The 12,695-nt window shown below is 55.1% G+C and overlaps 1 protein-coding gene across 3 annotated transcripts in view; it reads left to right on the top strand.

Moving 5' to 3' along the window:
- LOC105192379 (dipeptidyl aminopeptidase-like protein 6) overlaps window positions 1–12,695 on the top strand; it is a 78,864-nt gene that overhangs the window by 49,083 nt on the left and 17,086 nt on the right. For 2 of the 3 annotated variants that reach the window (XM_025298853.1, XM_011156476.2), the window contains one exon: window positions 7,735–7,982. In XM_025298853.1, the coding sequence (XP_025154638.1) occupies window positions 7,881–7,982 (102 nt within the window). In that variant the 5' untranslated portion in view covers window positions 7,735–7,880. The remainder of the gene's footprint in view (window positions 1–7,734; window positions 7,983–12,695) is intronic. The other variant, XM_011156477.2, reaches the window with a different exon arrangement.

Here is a 12,695-nt window from a genome sequence, read left to right as displayed (position 1 = left end):
GGAAGGCGACTCGCTCGAAGAGTCCGAGAATCGAGGAGGAGAAGAATAAGGAACGCGGCAGGAATTTATTTAATCGCGGATATTAATCGTCGTTGTCGTCATCTCATCGCCGACGCGATTACGGGAGAAAAACGCAGTATCTCGCGATTGTTTCCGCGTATCCACGTGTAAACTGATCCTTATCGTGAAATGTGATTCGCCATTTATCAACGTCATGTCACCGCCGCCGCCGCCGTTCTCTCCGCTCATCCTTAGGGCTCTCCCGCCCCAGTCCGTTCTTCAAGCTCGTTGTTTTTCAACCAGGCCCCATTCAGCTCTCACCAGCCGCATCGACGAACTGCACTCCAAGATGCACCGCATCATCGCATGCATCAGCGCCTGCACCGATCGCACTCCCGCGCGTGATGAATGAGCTTCGCGTGTGTACAAAAGCATACGTGCGGCGCGTACCGCAAGGATGTGCTGCTTCGCGAGGATCACGCTGATCTGCCGGCTGATCAGTTGTCCTCGCCATGCATCGCGTCAACTGTCCGCCTGCTGCGGGAACTAGAATCGGCTCGCAGCTCCCCGACTAGAAATTTATTCCATGGTCCTGATCAGGATAATCTCATTTGGACATCAGGTCCCAATGAGGTAATACTATCGGGTCCTAGTAAGTCATGTAACGCAGCGTGGATATCGGGACTTTAGGAAGGATTCACAGTCAGATCCTTATTGAGTTACCCTATGGAATTCTTATTACGGTTTTTTTTTTTTTTTTCAAATTACGGCTCCTGATTACTCGCCACGGCTATATCGGACGATGGATATTAGAAATAAGAAATGACACGCTGAAAATTCTTTCATGTCATTTCCAAATAAAAAGATACTTGCATGAAATAATATTTTAGATCGCTTGAGCATACTTGTAAAATGTTTCGGAAAAGAAATATAAAATGAATATCATAAGATCATAAAGGTGATCACAAGGTGACAAGACATAAAATATTGTTAAAGAGAAAAGTTGCATGTCACGTTAATTTTACAACTATTTATGGACTGCTAAAAAAGGGATAGTTTCTAGAGCATTGTACAAATATATTCAAGTGATCTGAAGTGTTTCTTCAATGCAAACATCTTTATATTTGGAAATGACACCCAAAAATTGTTTTGTTAAAACTTGATGATGCAAATCATATTAGGTACAATGAATAAGATCCCGACAAGGATCTGACTAACTGAACCATATTATATCATACTCTAGGTTGGTGCATTAAGGACCCAATCATTGTAACCTTATAAAGGTCTTCCTTACTCATTTGTCGTTAGGACATTATAAGGACTGACTTACTTAGGATTTACCTTACATTCACCATATCAGGTCCTTATCAATGTTAGATGAACCTGATCAAAATTTCTAGTCGGGTCACTGAGAAATATTCGACGTCGCGAACGGATAGGCTTCGTTCATTCACAGCGCGATGCGCGAGCTTCACGAGGCTCTCCCGACTCTCTCAGCTTGCGCAGCTCCTTGCCGACTTGTTTCCTCATCTTGTCGAAGCTTCTTAGCTTCTTTGAGTACCATACGTTAAATACTATACTGGATGAGAGCAACAGAGACGAGAATCTGAGGTCGGCGGATTAACCGCCAACCGTCCGGTGAGAGTCCGTTTTTGCGTGGCGCACGTGCGCGCAACGACTGACGTTTGAAGGACGTGGAACGATAAAAAAGAGCAAAAAAAAAATGGAAAAAGCTGGAAGAAGAAAAAAGCAAACCGGCGAATCCCGGGATCATCGTCGACGTCAAAGTGCAAAGCTGGACCTTCATCCCGGCGCATTCGTCATCTTTTTTCGCGCTGTCGCGGCTCAGTCGTGTTCATTCTTCTCCTTTCCTATCCAGAGGCAGACAAATGGCTTTGTTTTCTAACTACGTTTCCGCGTAAGCGGACATTGATTACCGTCGGTTGGCGGGGACGGGGACGGGGGAAAGAGTTCACTTCGTGCTCTGCTCGTGCAGATACGGCGCGATACACGCGTAGCTGCTCGAAGCGAGCGCGATGTTATTTACGAGGCATCGGTTAGCCGCGGGGAAAAATACACGCCGCCTCCCCTTTTGACCGAACTCCTGGATTCGGGAATGAAGTTGCGAGCGGTCAACGTTTGCCGAGGGTGCTTCTTTCTCCGGCTCGCGAATAGTTGCTCGCAGGCACGACGGAGATCCTCGAGAAGAGGAGAGGAAGAAAGAGAAGACACCGTCGCGAAGTAGCGCGACACACCTTCCGTTAATTCTCACCCTTCGGTATTCCGCGAGAGGACTTACCGAAGGTAAGTCGAACGACTCGACGACATCGGGAGGGAAGGACCTGCCGATGAACTCGCGCTCCAACGGAAGTCCAAGCTCGGCGCGAATCCGGAGCGACGATAACGAACCGCTCGTAGCGATAGCGGCTTCAAACGACCGGAAGACTAATAACTCCAACGATCGCCCGGGAAACTGTAAGCGCGGACATGTTTAACCCCGATGATCTACTCGCGGGCGCGGAAGCGGCCCGTATAACCGCGCGAGTATAAACGAACTTGGCAGCGATAATAATATTAGTCGCCCGTGGCGGCTCGCTCCCTTATTATACGCTCGTCGCTAACTGGAGTGTAAGCAAGAGTGCCCCGAAACAGAACTGATTCAAGCCCTTTCAAGAACAAACATCTCCGCCGGTACTCCGACCGCGCATTTAGCGCTAAATGCAACCGCCGGCTCCCGAGTCTCTCTCTCTCTCTCTCCCTCTTTCTCGGTCTGCCTTGCACGAAGGTCACGCGCAGTGTTGTTTCAGCTTGAGGCTCGGACAGCGAGGGTCGCGTTTAGCGTTAAACACGTTATTCGTGTACACAGAGCTCGGTTCGCACTCCCGCGAATCGCCCGGCTTTCGTGCCGCGGAACAAAGTGGACGTCGGCCCCGAAGTGGCCGCAGAGTAGCCGGATCTCGTCCTTCGTGACAAAAGAAAGACAAGGATGACGACGTCGTCGCGCTGCGGTCCGGCATATTCAGCGGACGGATATTTGCCGAACGTGCGTCCGCACGTGCATGCAATACTGTCGCTGTTCGATCAGCCTCTCTCTCTCTCTCTCTCTCTCTCTCTCTCTCTCTCTCTCTCTCTCTCTCTCTCTCTCTCTCTTCCTCTAGACGAATAGCGCGCTCCCACGTATTTGTACGCCGTCGTGGCCGCGGTGGCTCCCCCAGCCCCCTCCCCTCGGCCCCACGCAATATCGTTTATACGTTCGCTTTATTCGCGTCGATACGTCTGTTGATTTAAGCGCCGCCCGTCTCCCCCGTAGACGGATGATCCTGGAATTTGGCTCCGGGGGAAACGCGGACACGCCATTTGTCCCTTGGCTATTCGCGACCCCGGAGGAGATCGAGCGTGGTCGCTCGGCCGCGAAAACCGCGTACGCTCGTCCTGCGAAGTGAATCCTGCCCGATTATTGGCCCGGGTGACCTGATCGTGTGAAGAGGAATTAATAATATACGTCTCTCCAGCAAAAAGCAGACGAAGGCTGATCCCGTCGGGAGGGCTCGAACGTTCAATCGCATAGTACTTTTTGGAATTCTTTGGAGACTTTTATTTATCTTCTCGGAATATTCTCTCGGAAATGACTCAAGTGCACTATTTAGTGACGCGGCGAGTTACTTTGGTTTAATACGGCTTTTAATTTTGTTCGGAACTTGGTGATGTGCGAAGGGAAACGGGGCGGGGGCGGGGCATAATTGACAAATTGGGACACTGTTACTGATTGGGACATTCATCTTAAACAACGCGTAACAATTGATAATTCCTGCCGGCGATACACAGCGAGCCGCGCACCGTCCAATAATTGGCAATACTTGCGCGCAGCAAATTATTCGTTCCGAGCGGATTATCGCCGCACACGAGGGGGAGAGCGCGAGAGGGGAGTGAAGGGGAGGGGGGCCGCTCGTGTTCCTCGTGGGCTTTGCCCACGCGCGGTGTAATTATCGCGGGATTTTCGCGAGTGCCGTCGGTAAATGGAAAATTTTCGCAAATACGAAACAGCGCGCGATAGCGGCAGCGGCGGAGGAGCGTTTGAACTGGACGGTAAATCGCCGCGTATGTGCAATTTCCAAACGCGCGTTCACTTCGCAAACGATGCACCCTGGAAAAGGGCGCGCGCAATTTCGTGCCGCGCGATAATTAAAAAAGTCAATCCGCCGCCGAGACTCGCACTGTCGTCAAATTTCGCTTCGCGCGCTAAATGGACGAGTAGTCAGTCAGTCAGAGAGAGAGAGAGAGGGGGGGGAGGGGGGGAGAGAGAGAGAGAGAGGTCACGAGCGACGCCGCGAATTCGACAATACGAATTCGCGTATACGCGAGGCACCTGTCAGCGGATAGCGATGGATCGCGGCCCGCTTTTCGACGTTCCTCGTGTGATCCATGAGCCTCGCGCGGAACGAAATCCCCGATACCACGGTCGACGGTCGGATTGTCAACGACGCCGCGCCGTCGTCAAGGACGGCGTGAATGCAACATGGAAATGAGAACGAGGTGGCGACCGAGGCAGGAGTGGAGCAGACGGCAAAAAACAACGTCGACACCGACGAGGAGGTCGGCGGGGATTCGTATCGATCTACGGAGCAGCCGGGTATATTCCTCGCGGAGACACGCCGTCTGCGCGTCTCGCGCAGCCTCCTGTCGCGAGGAGACGCGACGAGAGACGAAAGGACGAGAGAGACGAAATGAAAGGAATCGCGCGCCGCGAGCTCGGGATTTTTTGCCGGGCGGCCCGAGCGGGCCGTAATTGCTGGGTCTCTTCCGGCCGGGAGGGATAACGATCTCGCTCCTTCAAAGTACAATGAAGATAAGTCGCGAGGCGAATTGAGCATCCGGGGGACGCGGCGCGCGCTCTGGAAAGCCCGGGAAAGCATCGTCGCGAGGTGTCTGTCGCGAGGTGCGCGCGCCAGAGACGTCAGCCCCGGCGTGATTGATCGCCACGTCAGCTGCGTTTTGACAAGCGGAGGAGCCCGCGTAATTTCAACGGGATAAATCTCCCGAGGATTTCTTCCTCCCCCGCGCTTGTTTTTGTTTCTCCTCACGAGAAGCCTCTCGCATTTCTGCGCTCGGTCCAACGGTTCGAACAATTTCGCCGACGTGCACCTGTCGATCGATCCGGCTCGAGTCAGATGAGCGACGGGCGGCCGACCTTCGGAAGATTTCTCGAGGCAATTTGCCGCCGCGGGCCCGCATGTGAGTGAACGCGGGACGCATTCCGCGAAAGAGCTCGGACGAGGTGAAGCGGATCCGACTCGCGCTCGCGCGGCGCGAATTCGATGGGATTTCGTGGCGCGTTTCTCACGGGCGACGGTTTCTGCCCGAGGGAGCACGAGCGACGACGATTGATTCATGGCGACGGCACGATGCAGATCGGACAAAACTCGCGTCGGCCCGCGTCGAGACGATTGAACGCATCCGCGGCAATTCCATCCCGAGGCTCGGGATAATTCCCACCCAACTGCGACGACGCCATCAACGGTCACTAAAAATTACCAGCGCGTTTCCTCCGGTAATCGACGTACACTTGACGGCGGCGGCGGCGGTAACGGGGGGTAATTGTCGCCTTTGTAAATTTCCGCAACCCACTTCGGCAACTCGGCGCGCGGCGGGCGGTATCGGACGACATCGGACATACCGCGCTCGGTCTCGTCCTTTCCGCTGTGCAGACAAGCGCGCAGGATTAATCTCGTCAGGTTAGCCCGGGCCTGCGAGTGGGCCACGCTCGACTGTGACTGATGAATGAAATCAGGGGTGGCCGACCTTATTTTGCGTCAGCCGCGTCCTCCATGCGGCATCCGCGAGACCCTCTTCGATCACCCTCGCGCGCACGTGTCTCCCCCGGCCCTTCCCGCGGACTCTCGACCGCGACCCATCGTCCTCCCGTCCTCCCGTGGACCCTCTTCCGCAGCGCAGCCATCTCGCACCATCGTCGACACGGACCCGCACACAGTCTGCCGCACCACTGACGTAATCCCTCTGACGTCACACATGGAGCTACCTCTGCAAACCCCCGCGACACGAGGACAACGTCCTTCGTCTCACTCCCCCCCCCTCTCTCTCTCTCTCTCTCTCTCTCTCTCTCTCTCTCTCTCTCTCTCTCTCTCTCTCTCTCTCTCTCTCTCGTGCCGTGTCGGGCTGGCCGGCTTCGATCGCGCGAGCACCGTGGACTTTTTATATGTTTATCAGCGATGTTCGTCAATGATGTTTGCGAGCCGACACGCGTTAGCAATTGCACCGCGATATTTACTCCGTGGCCTTGAGCGCTCGGCTCAGGGGCGCTGCGATAACAAGGGTGTTGAATTGAGGGTGTAACCGAGACCCGTGATCGACGCGCGCTCAATTGTATTCGGCCGGCTCGCGTCGTAGGAGTCTTTTCGTTTCCGTAAAGGGCAGCGAATTCCCCGTTCAATTTTACTTCCTCTCTCTCTCTCTCTCTCTCTCTCTCTCTCTCTCGCTCGCATACGCTCTCGACGGTAACGCGCGAACGCGGAGAAACGAGCCTCGTTCGAGACAAATCCGTTTAGGACAGCCGAGAGAGGCTGAGCCCCTCGGCCGTAATCGTCGCACAATGTCGTGCCCGGCGCTTTGAACGGCGAACGTTTACGCACGTGAACGAACTCGGGACGCGATTCGAGCGCGAGCAACGGCTAGCTAGAACGGCGCAAGCACGGCGGATTTTCGTCGCGTAAGATTACGCGGCGGTGTTAATCGAGTTAATCGCGCCGAGTGCAATTTTGCAGGCGTGCAATCACTGTTCCCTCTCTTTCTCTCTCTCTCTCTCTCTCTCTCTCTCTCTCTCTCTCTCTCTCTCTCTCTCTCTCTCTCTCTCTCTCTCTCTCTCTTTCTCCTTCCCAGCCTCTTTCTTTTTATCCTTCTCTCACTGAATTTCCGCCGGCGGCGCGGAAACGCTCACCGTAACGACAGGCAAGCGAACGACAACGCGAAAAGTTCGATCGTACGTCGCGCTTTCCTCCCCGCCTGCATTCTTTGTGTTTCTTTTACGGGCCGTAAATTCGCGGCGACCAAGATTGGTATCCACGTTTCCGGTTACGTATCGGCCGCGCCGCGACCCCGCGCGCTGCACGGAAAAGTAAGCGCCGCAGCGAACTGCCGCGACCCTTTCCCATCCTCCATCCGCTGCGAATCGCGCGCGCGAGTTAAACGGCGCAACTTTCTCGCAGAGAATTGACCGATCGACGTGAAACTACTCGTGACCGCAATCGCAAGGAGAATTCACAGTCCCGAGTCAGGTGCCGAGGGTCTGATCCGCGAGAGTTCAGAAATTGACCGGGGGATCAATTTGGCGCACCCCCGTATACACCCCCCCCCCCCGCTCCCGTGTTGTCGAATACGCGAATAATAACGCTTGACGTCCGAGCGACTCGTCCAAACGAGAAGCCGCTCGCGGCTTCAATTTGCCATCGCGGCGGTGTAACGCGTTTAACTTGATCGAGTTCCGCCCTCATCGCCCAGTTTATAATCCGTCCTCTTTATCCTCTTACGTTCCGCTCTCCTTCCCCCCTCTTGCCCTTTTCCATCGGTCGTTCTTAAGTATTCCGTCTTCCTCGGTAAGTCAACGCCGCCGACTCGGTAACATTCCACACGCGCTCGATTCGATTAATATCCTGTCGCCGTTTCCGTACGTTTCCGTGTGTGAAACTCCGTCGGATTGTCCTCTTTCTCTCGGTTTTTCAGGTGAGAAACTGTGGATTGCTGCAGCAGAACCTCGGCCCCAGGAGTGGCCCGGGGGTGGTTACCCTGGGGACCTCGGGCAGGTGATCGCGCGAGGACGAAGTGGCTGAGACCGACGAAGGACACGGGAGGCGGAGGAGGAGGCCGCTATGAACGCCAGCGTCAACATCGAAAGGAACTCCTGGCGGCTGCCTCCCGACGAGACCGTCCAGGTCGCCGATCCCCGTTCAAAATCAGCCCAGGTAAAAGAGGTAAATCGCTCGACCGGCTCTCTCTTTCTTTCTCTCTTCTTTCACCACAAACTCCCTCCCTTCCCATTATTCCCATCCGTCCCGACTTCTCGTTGATTTTCCATCAATCAGTACAATTTAGACGCATGTGCAAGTTGATACTGCAACACCGGTCATCGATTCGCGTGCATTTGGCTGCTCACGAGCAACGTGAGCAACGTGAGCTCGTCTTCCGCGACGTGCGAGTGAAATCGCCAGGCGGTGGTGATTCTAGCGGAATCGTCCGAAGAAGTTTCTCGGCTCGGAGTGAATTAGAAAATTTCAGGCGGTAGTCGCGAAAGAATCGCTAACGTCGTTTGTTTCAATCCGACGCCGAGAGCCGAATTTCAAGAGGGAGAGGGAGAGAGAGGGAGAGAGAGAGAGAGAGAGAGAGAAATTCGTAACAAAGCGCGGACAGACGCGCGGACGGGGAGGGGACGACGAAACGCGATCGGAAACTAGCTGGACGGAAACCGCACTTCCGGCCGCGATCAGAATCGCAAATGCTGCTCGCATAATAGTTGTCCCGTATCCGTGTGTAACAATATCCAGGGATGCGCCGGAGAAAACGTGGATACAGCGTCGATGTGCTGACGCAGTCGCTCGGTAGATGTTGAGTTGCTTAGCGGAGTCTTACGACGGATCTGCGTAGAGGAGAGTAGTAGTCTCGACTGAGTAGACTCGCACTCGGTAGTCGGATCATCCCATTCGTCGCGGATACTCTCGCTCGATGATCGATAACGCCATGTGGAGAGAAGAGCGGAAGGACGGAAGAGGATAACGCCCGAGTCGTAAAACTCGGGCTGGACATTGCGAATCGCGCGAGGAATGCGCGAGGGTGCGCGTCGCATTTCGATACCGGCCGGACGATATCGGCGGGTCCGAGTGGATCGCGCTCGAGCCGCACGAGTTCATGCACACGCTGATACACTTGCGCAGGTGTTGCGGGATAAGCTGCATTAAGCCGCGCATTAGCGACCACTCGGCGTATTAGTGCATAGTACAAACTATGCCTGCGGTATAACTCGGCGCGGCGCGGCGCGGCGCGGCGCGACGACAGCGTATCGCACGTACTCTCTCGACGCAGCTCAGTCAGCGTGGCGAACTATCGGGCAAACATTAAATATTCATACAACGTACGAACCGGTCGATCAATATCCCGACTTTAAATTGCCAGCCGTGCGAGCCGACGAGCGCGTCAATTACGTCGCGCTCGCCGGACAGGCGAGAGAGGCTGCTATCTTGGCGAGTGGGAGCGTTTAAATGAACGGTTTAAGTAAACGTCTCATTAAGTCGATGTCGACATTTCCTCGGACATGAGAAGGCGAAAACGCGACAATAACGCGACGTCGACGTCCACCGGCAGCGCTACCGCCGCGGTGTCAGTCGATAAAAAGCCATCGCGCTTAGGTCGCGCGTTCATTGAGTTCGTCAGCGGAGAGGAGAGCGGCAAGCGAGTTATGTTCTCCTCGACGGAGATATCCAAGTTCGCCAAGTCGCGGAAGCGAACAATCCACGCGCGCGACTCCTCCTCGAGGCACACCGCCGCCGCTGCTGTTGTGGTTCGTAATATCCGCGTTCTTTATCCGCCAAACGGCTCTTTTCGTTCGAATTTACGAGCACTACTTGCGCGCGCGCGCGCGCGCCAGCTCCGCGGGAGTGTCGCGAAACTTTCGCCGACGCGCTCTCCGCCGCTGCCGTGTGTCTGCGCGAGTAGTTTAATTATATTTCAATTAGCCAGTCCGACGACGAGCCGACAATGCCCCCCCCCCGGCCTCGCGGAACGACGACTCATCCCCCTTCGCGCGAATCGCACCCCTGTCGAGAGCGACGTGATTCACGCGGCGGCAGCAGCTGTCATCGCGTCGCGCCCGCGCCGCGCGCCGATCTCGCGGCTGCTTCTCGCAGCGGGTCTCGCTTTTGGCCGGAGATTAGCCGGCGACAAGAACTGCGAGAGCGCAAATATGCTCTCCGTGATAACGGATGAGCAGCAACGTATGAGCGAACGTCGCGCGATGCTGCAGCGCGATCTTATAAAGGCTAATGGAGATTCTCTGAAGTCGCGCATAAGCGCTAATTAACCAACGGTCTGTGGTGGGTGTGTGTGTGTGTGTGTGTGTGTGTGTGTGTATGCGGGTGTACAAAACGGGCTGCCGCGTCGGGAGACCACGATTCATTATGCGAAGACTGCCAATGTACGCGCCCTCTCTCTCTTCCTCCCCCGCCCCCTCGCCTCTCTCTCTCTCTCTCTCTCTCTCTCTCTCTCTCCCCTTATCTTCCTTTCCCCGTATTGTCCTGCAAATCTCTCGGGAATCCGCATTCGAAGAACGTCCTCACACGTAGTCGATATTGTTCCAGCTGAATGCTACATCACAATTCCCTCGCGAGCGTCTCAGACGCTCCTCCTCCTCCTCCTCCTCCCTTCTTCCTTTTTTTCTCCTGCCGACGATTCCCGAGGATGCTCGCCCGGGAACTTATTACAAGACGAATGACGTTCACGAGCTCGACTAGGTGCTTCGGGCACTTTGTCCGTAACGTCGGGCTGTTCTCCACGCGGAGGAGGATCTCTCTCTCTCTCTCTCTCTCTCTCCTGCTCGCGGATCCGCAGCAATTATACCGTGGGGAATTTTCACGACGAGGAAACGAAGAGCGACTATCGCGCAGCGCCCGGCCCTCAGCGACGGGGAGGTATTTACGTATGACGAAGACGCGGTGTTTCTTATGCAAATTTCGCGACTGTATGCAAATGTATTCGGGCGGCCCGTCGCACTACTCCCGAATTCATCCCGCTCGCTCCGCAGGGAACACGTTTAGACTACATAGATAACCGTGCTGTACCGGCAATAAACTGTAATTATATTTGGCGCCTTCTCCCTTCCTTTCTCTCTTTCTATTCTTTAGGATTTCGTTACACCCGCGTTACAAAACGTCGCCGAGTCGTCGCGCGTGAGTGCGCGTGTGTGCGTGTTGGACATACCCATCGATCATAACCGCGTTTCGATCTCGTGGCGATCGGCTAATTGGATCGACGAGGAGCGACAGGCCGTAGCGCGAGGATCCCGAGCGGCGCGAAAAAGCGGCCGACGTTTCGCACAACAGCTGCGCCTTAACAACTACTGTCGCACTTATCACGCCGATCCATTAGCAGAACTGCCGGCGCAATCTCGCAAACCGTGTCCGCTCGCCCTTTGCTCACCTTTGACTTTTACCCGCGTACCCCGGGCTCTGTGAGTCGATTAGAGGAACGAGCGCCGTCGTCGCGCGAAAGCAAAGCGCCTTCCGGCTGGCGCGACCTGCTCTTTGACGACCGGCTCTGATAAGAGGACTCAGATCCAGGAGCCGTCCTCGGGAGAAATCATTCATTCTTAACACCGTTTAAACGTTTATTAGCGTGTTCGCGGCGAGGGGTTTCATCACGGTTGACTGTTGCTCCGCGATCGACCTTGCTTCTCTTCTCAGGTGACCTTACTCCGACTAGCAGTGCCAAACTGTGTGTGTGTTTGACTCTTCCCTTTGATTTTCTCGGAAAAGGAGAAAAAAACAGGAAAAAAAACGGTCGAGCGATTCGTCAACAATTCGATAGGACGCGGTGCCATTGATCGCTATCTCACTCCCTTCTCTCTCTCTCTCTCTCTCTCTCTCTTTCTCTCTCTGTCGTTTGTATACAAGCACTCGTTCATATGCAACTTTCGCGCAGTCCAGCCGCGAGATCTGCAAGTGTAAACAAATTTATCACTCGCCACGCCGGTGAGTGGAAAATAGGAAGACAGACCGGTGAGAACAAGGGGCAGGGGCAGGGGCAACGGCGGCGACGGCGACACGCTAGAGGGCTCCGACGACAGAATCGGGAAACTCCTGTTTGCCGGCTGCTCGCCAGCGGCGCACACAAACCTAGAATAACTTGATTATCGGACTACCTGGTAACGCCGCGGGTTTGTCCGCTAGCTCGTGGGAGTCTAGAAGAATGGAAAACGGAGGCGGTGTGTGGCGGCGACGTGTCGTGGCTACACGCTTTTACCCCTTTGATTTGCACCGCGCACCACATTCTACGCGCGCGTACACACACACACACACACACACACACACACACACGGCGGGCGAGTCACTCCTACACGACTCGACGGAGAGCCATCAGTTGCCGCAAAACCAACGACGCTATTTCACTCCCGTCCCGTTGCAGCGGCTGGCGGTGTTCACAAGGTGTGCGGCGTCGGTCCTCGCCAAGACCTTCCGACGAATTTCCCAACCAAACGGGTTAAACGTCGCGCGCCTCGCTTCGGACGCAGCCGGGCTTTGTCCGCCGCGTGGAAACAACAGCGCGACCGGGGAGGGCCGATACTTATCACCCCTCGCTCGTCGTTCGTCTTCGTTATCGCGAATTTTCCGCGCAGCAAAACCGCTTGAGCGGCCGGGCACCCCGGGCGAGCCTGTAATTCGCGCCGGGGAAAATCATTATACAACCCCGAGGAAAAGCGTCGAGTGAAAACCGCCTGGTGCTGGTGGTGGCTCTGCAACTTCGTCGCCGCTCGCGAGCGCGCGTTATTGTGTCGCGGCCGACACGTATCTCGATCCTCACTTTGACTTCCGGCTTCCTCGTTTCTCAGAGCGCCGCGCCGAAACCACAAGCCTCGCTCCATTTGTCATGACGTCGAAACTTTGGCGAAATTATTTCCAAGCAAGCAACTTGGACTAACG

The sequence above is a fragment of the Harpegnathos saltator genome, unplaced genomic scaffold (assembly GCF_003227715.2).
Source record: "Harpegnathos saltator strain DR-91 unplaced genomic scaffold, Hsal_v8.6 scaffold1, whole genome shotgun sequence".
NCBI classification, from domain to species: domain Eukaryota; kingdom Metazoa; phylum Arthropoda; class Insecta; order Hymenoptera; family Formicidae; genus Harpegnathos; species Harpegnathos saltator.
This window is presented reverse-complemented; position numbering and strand designations above follow the sequence as displayed.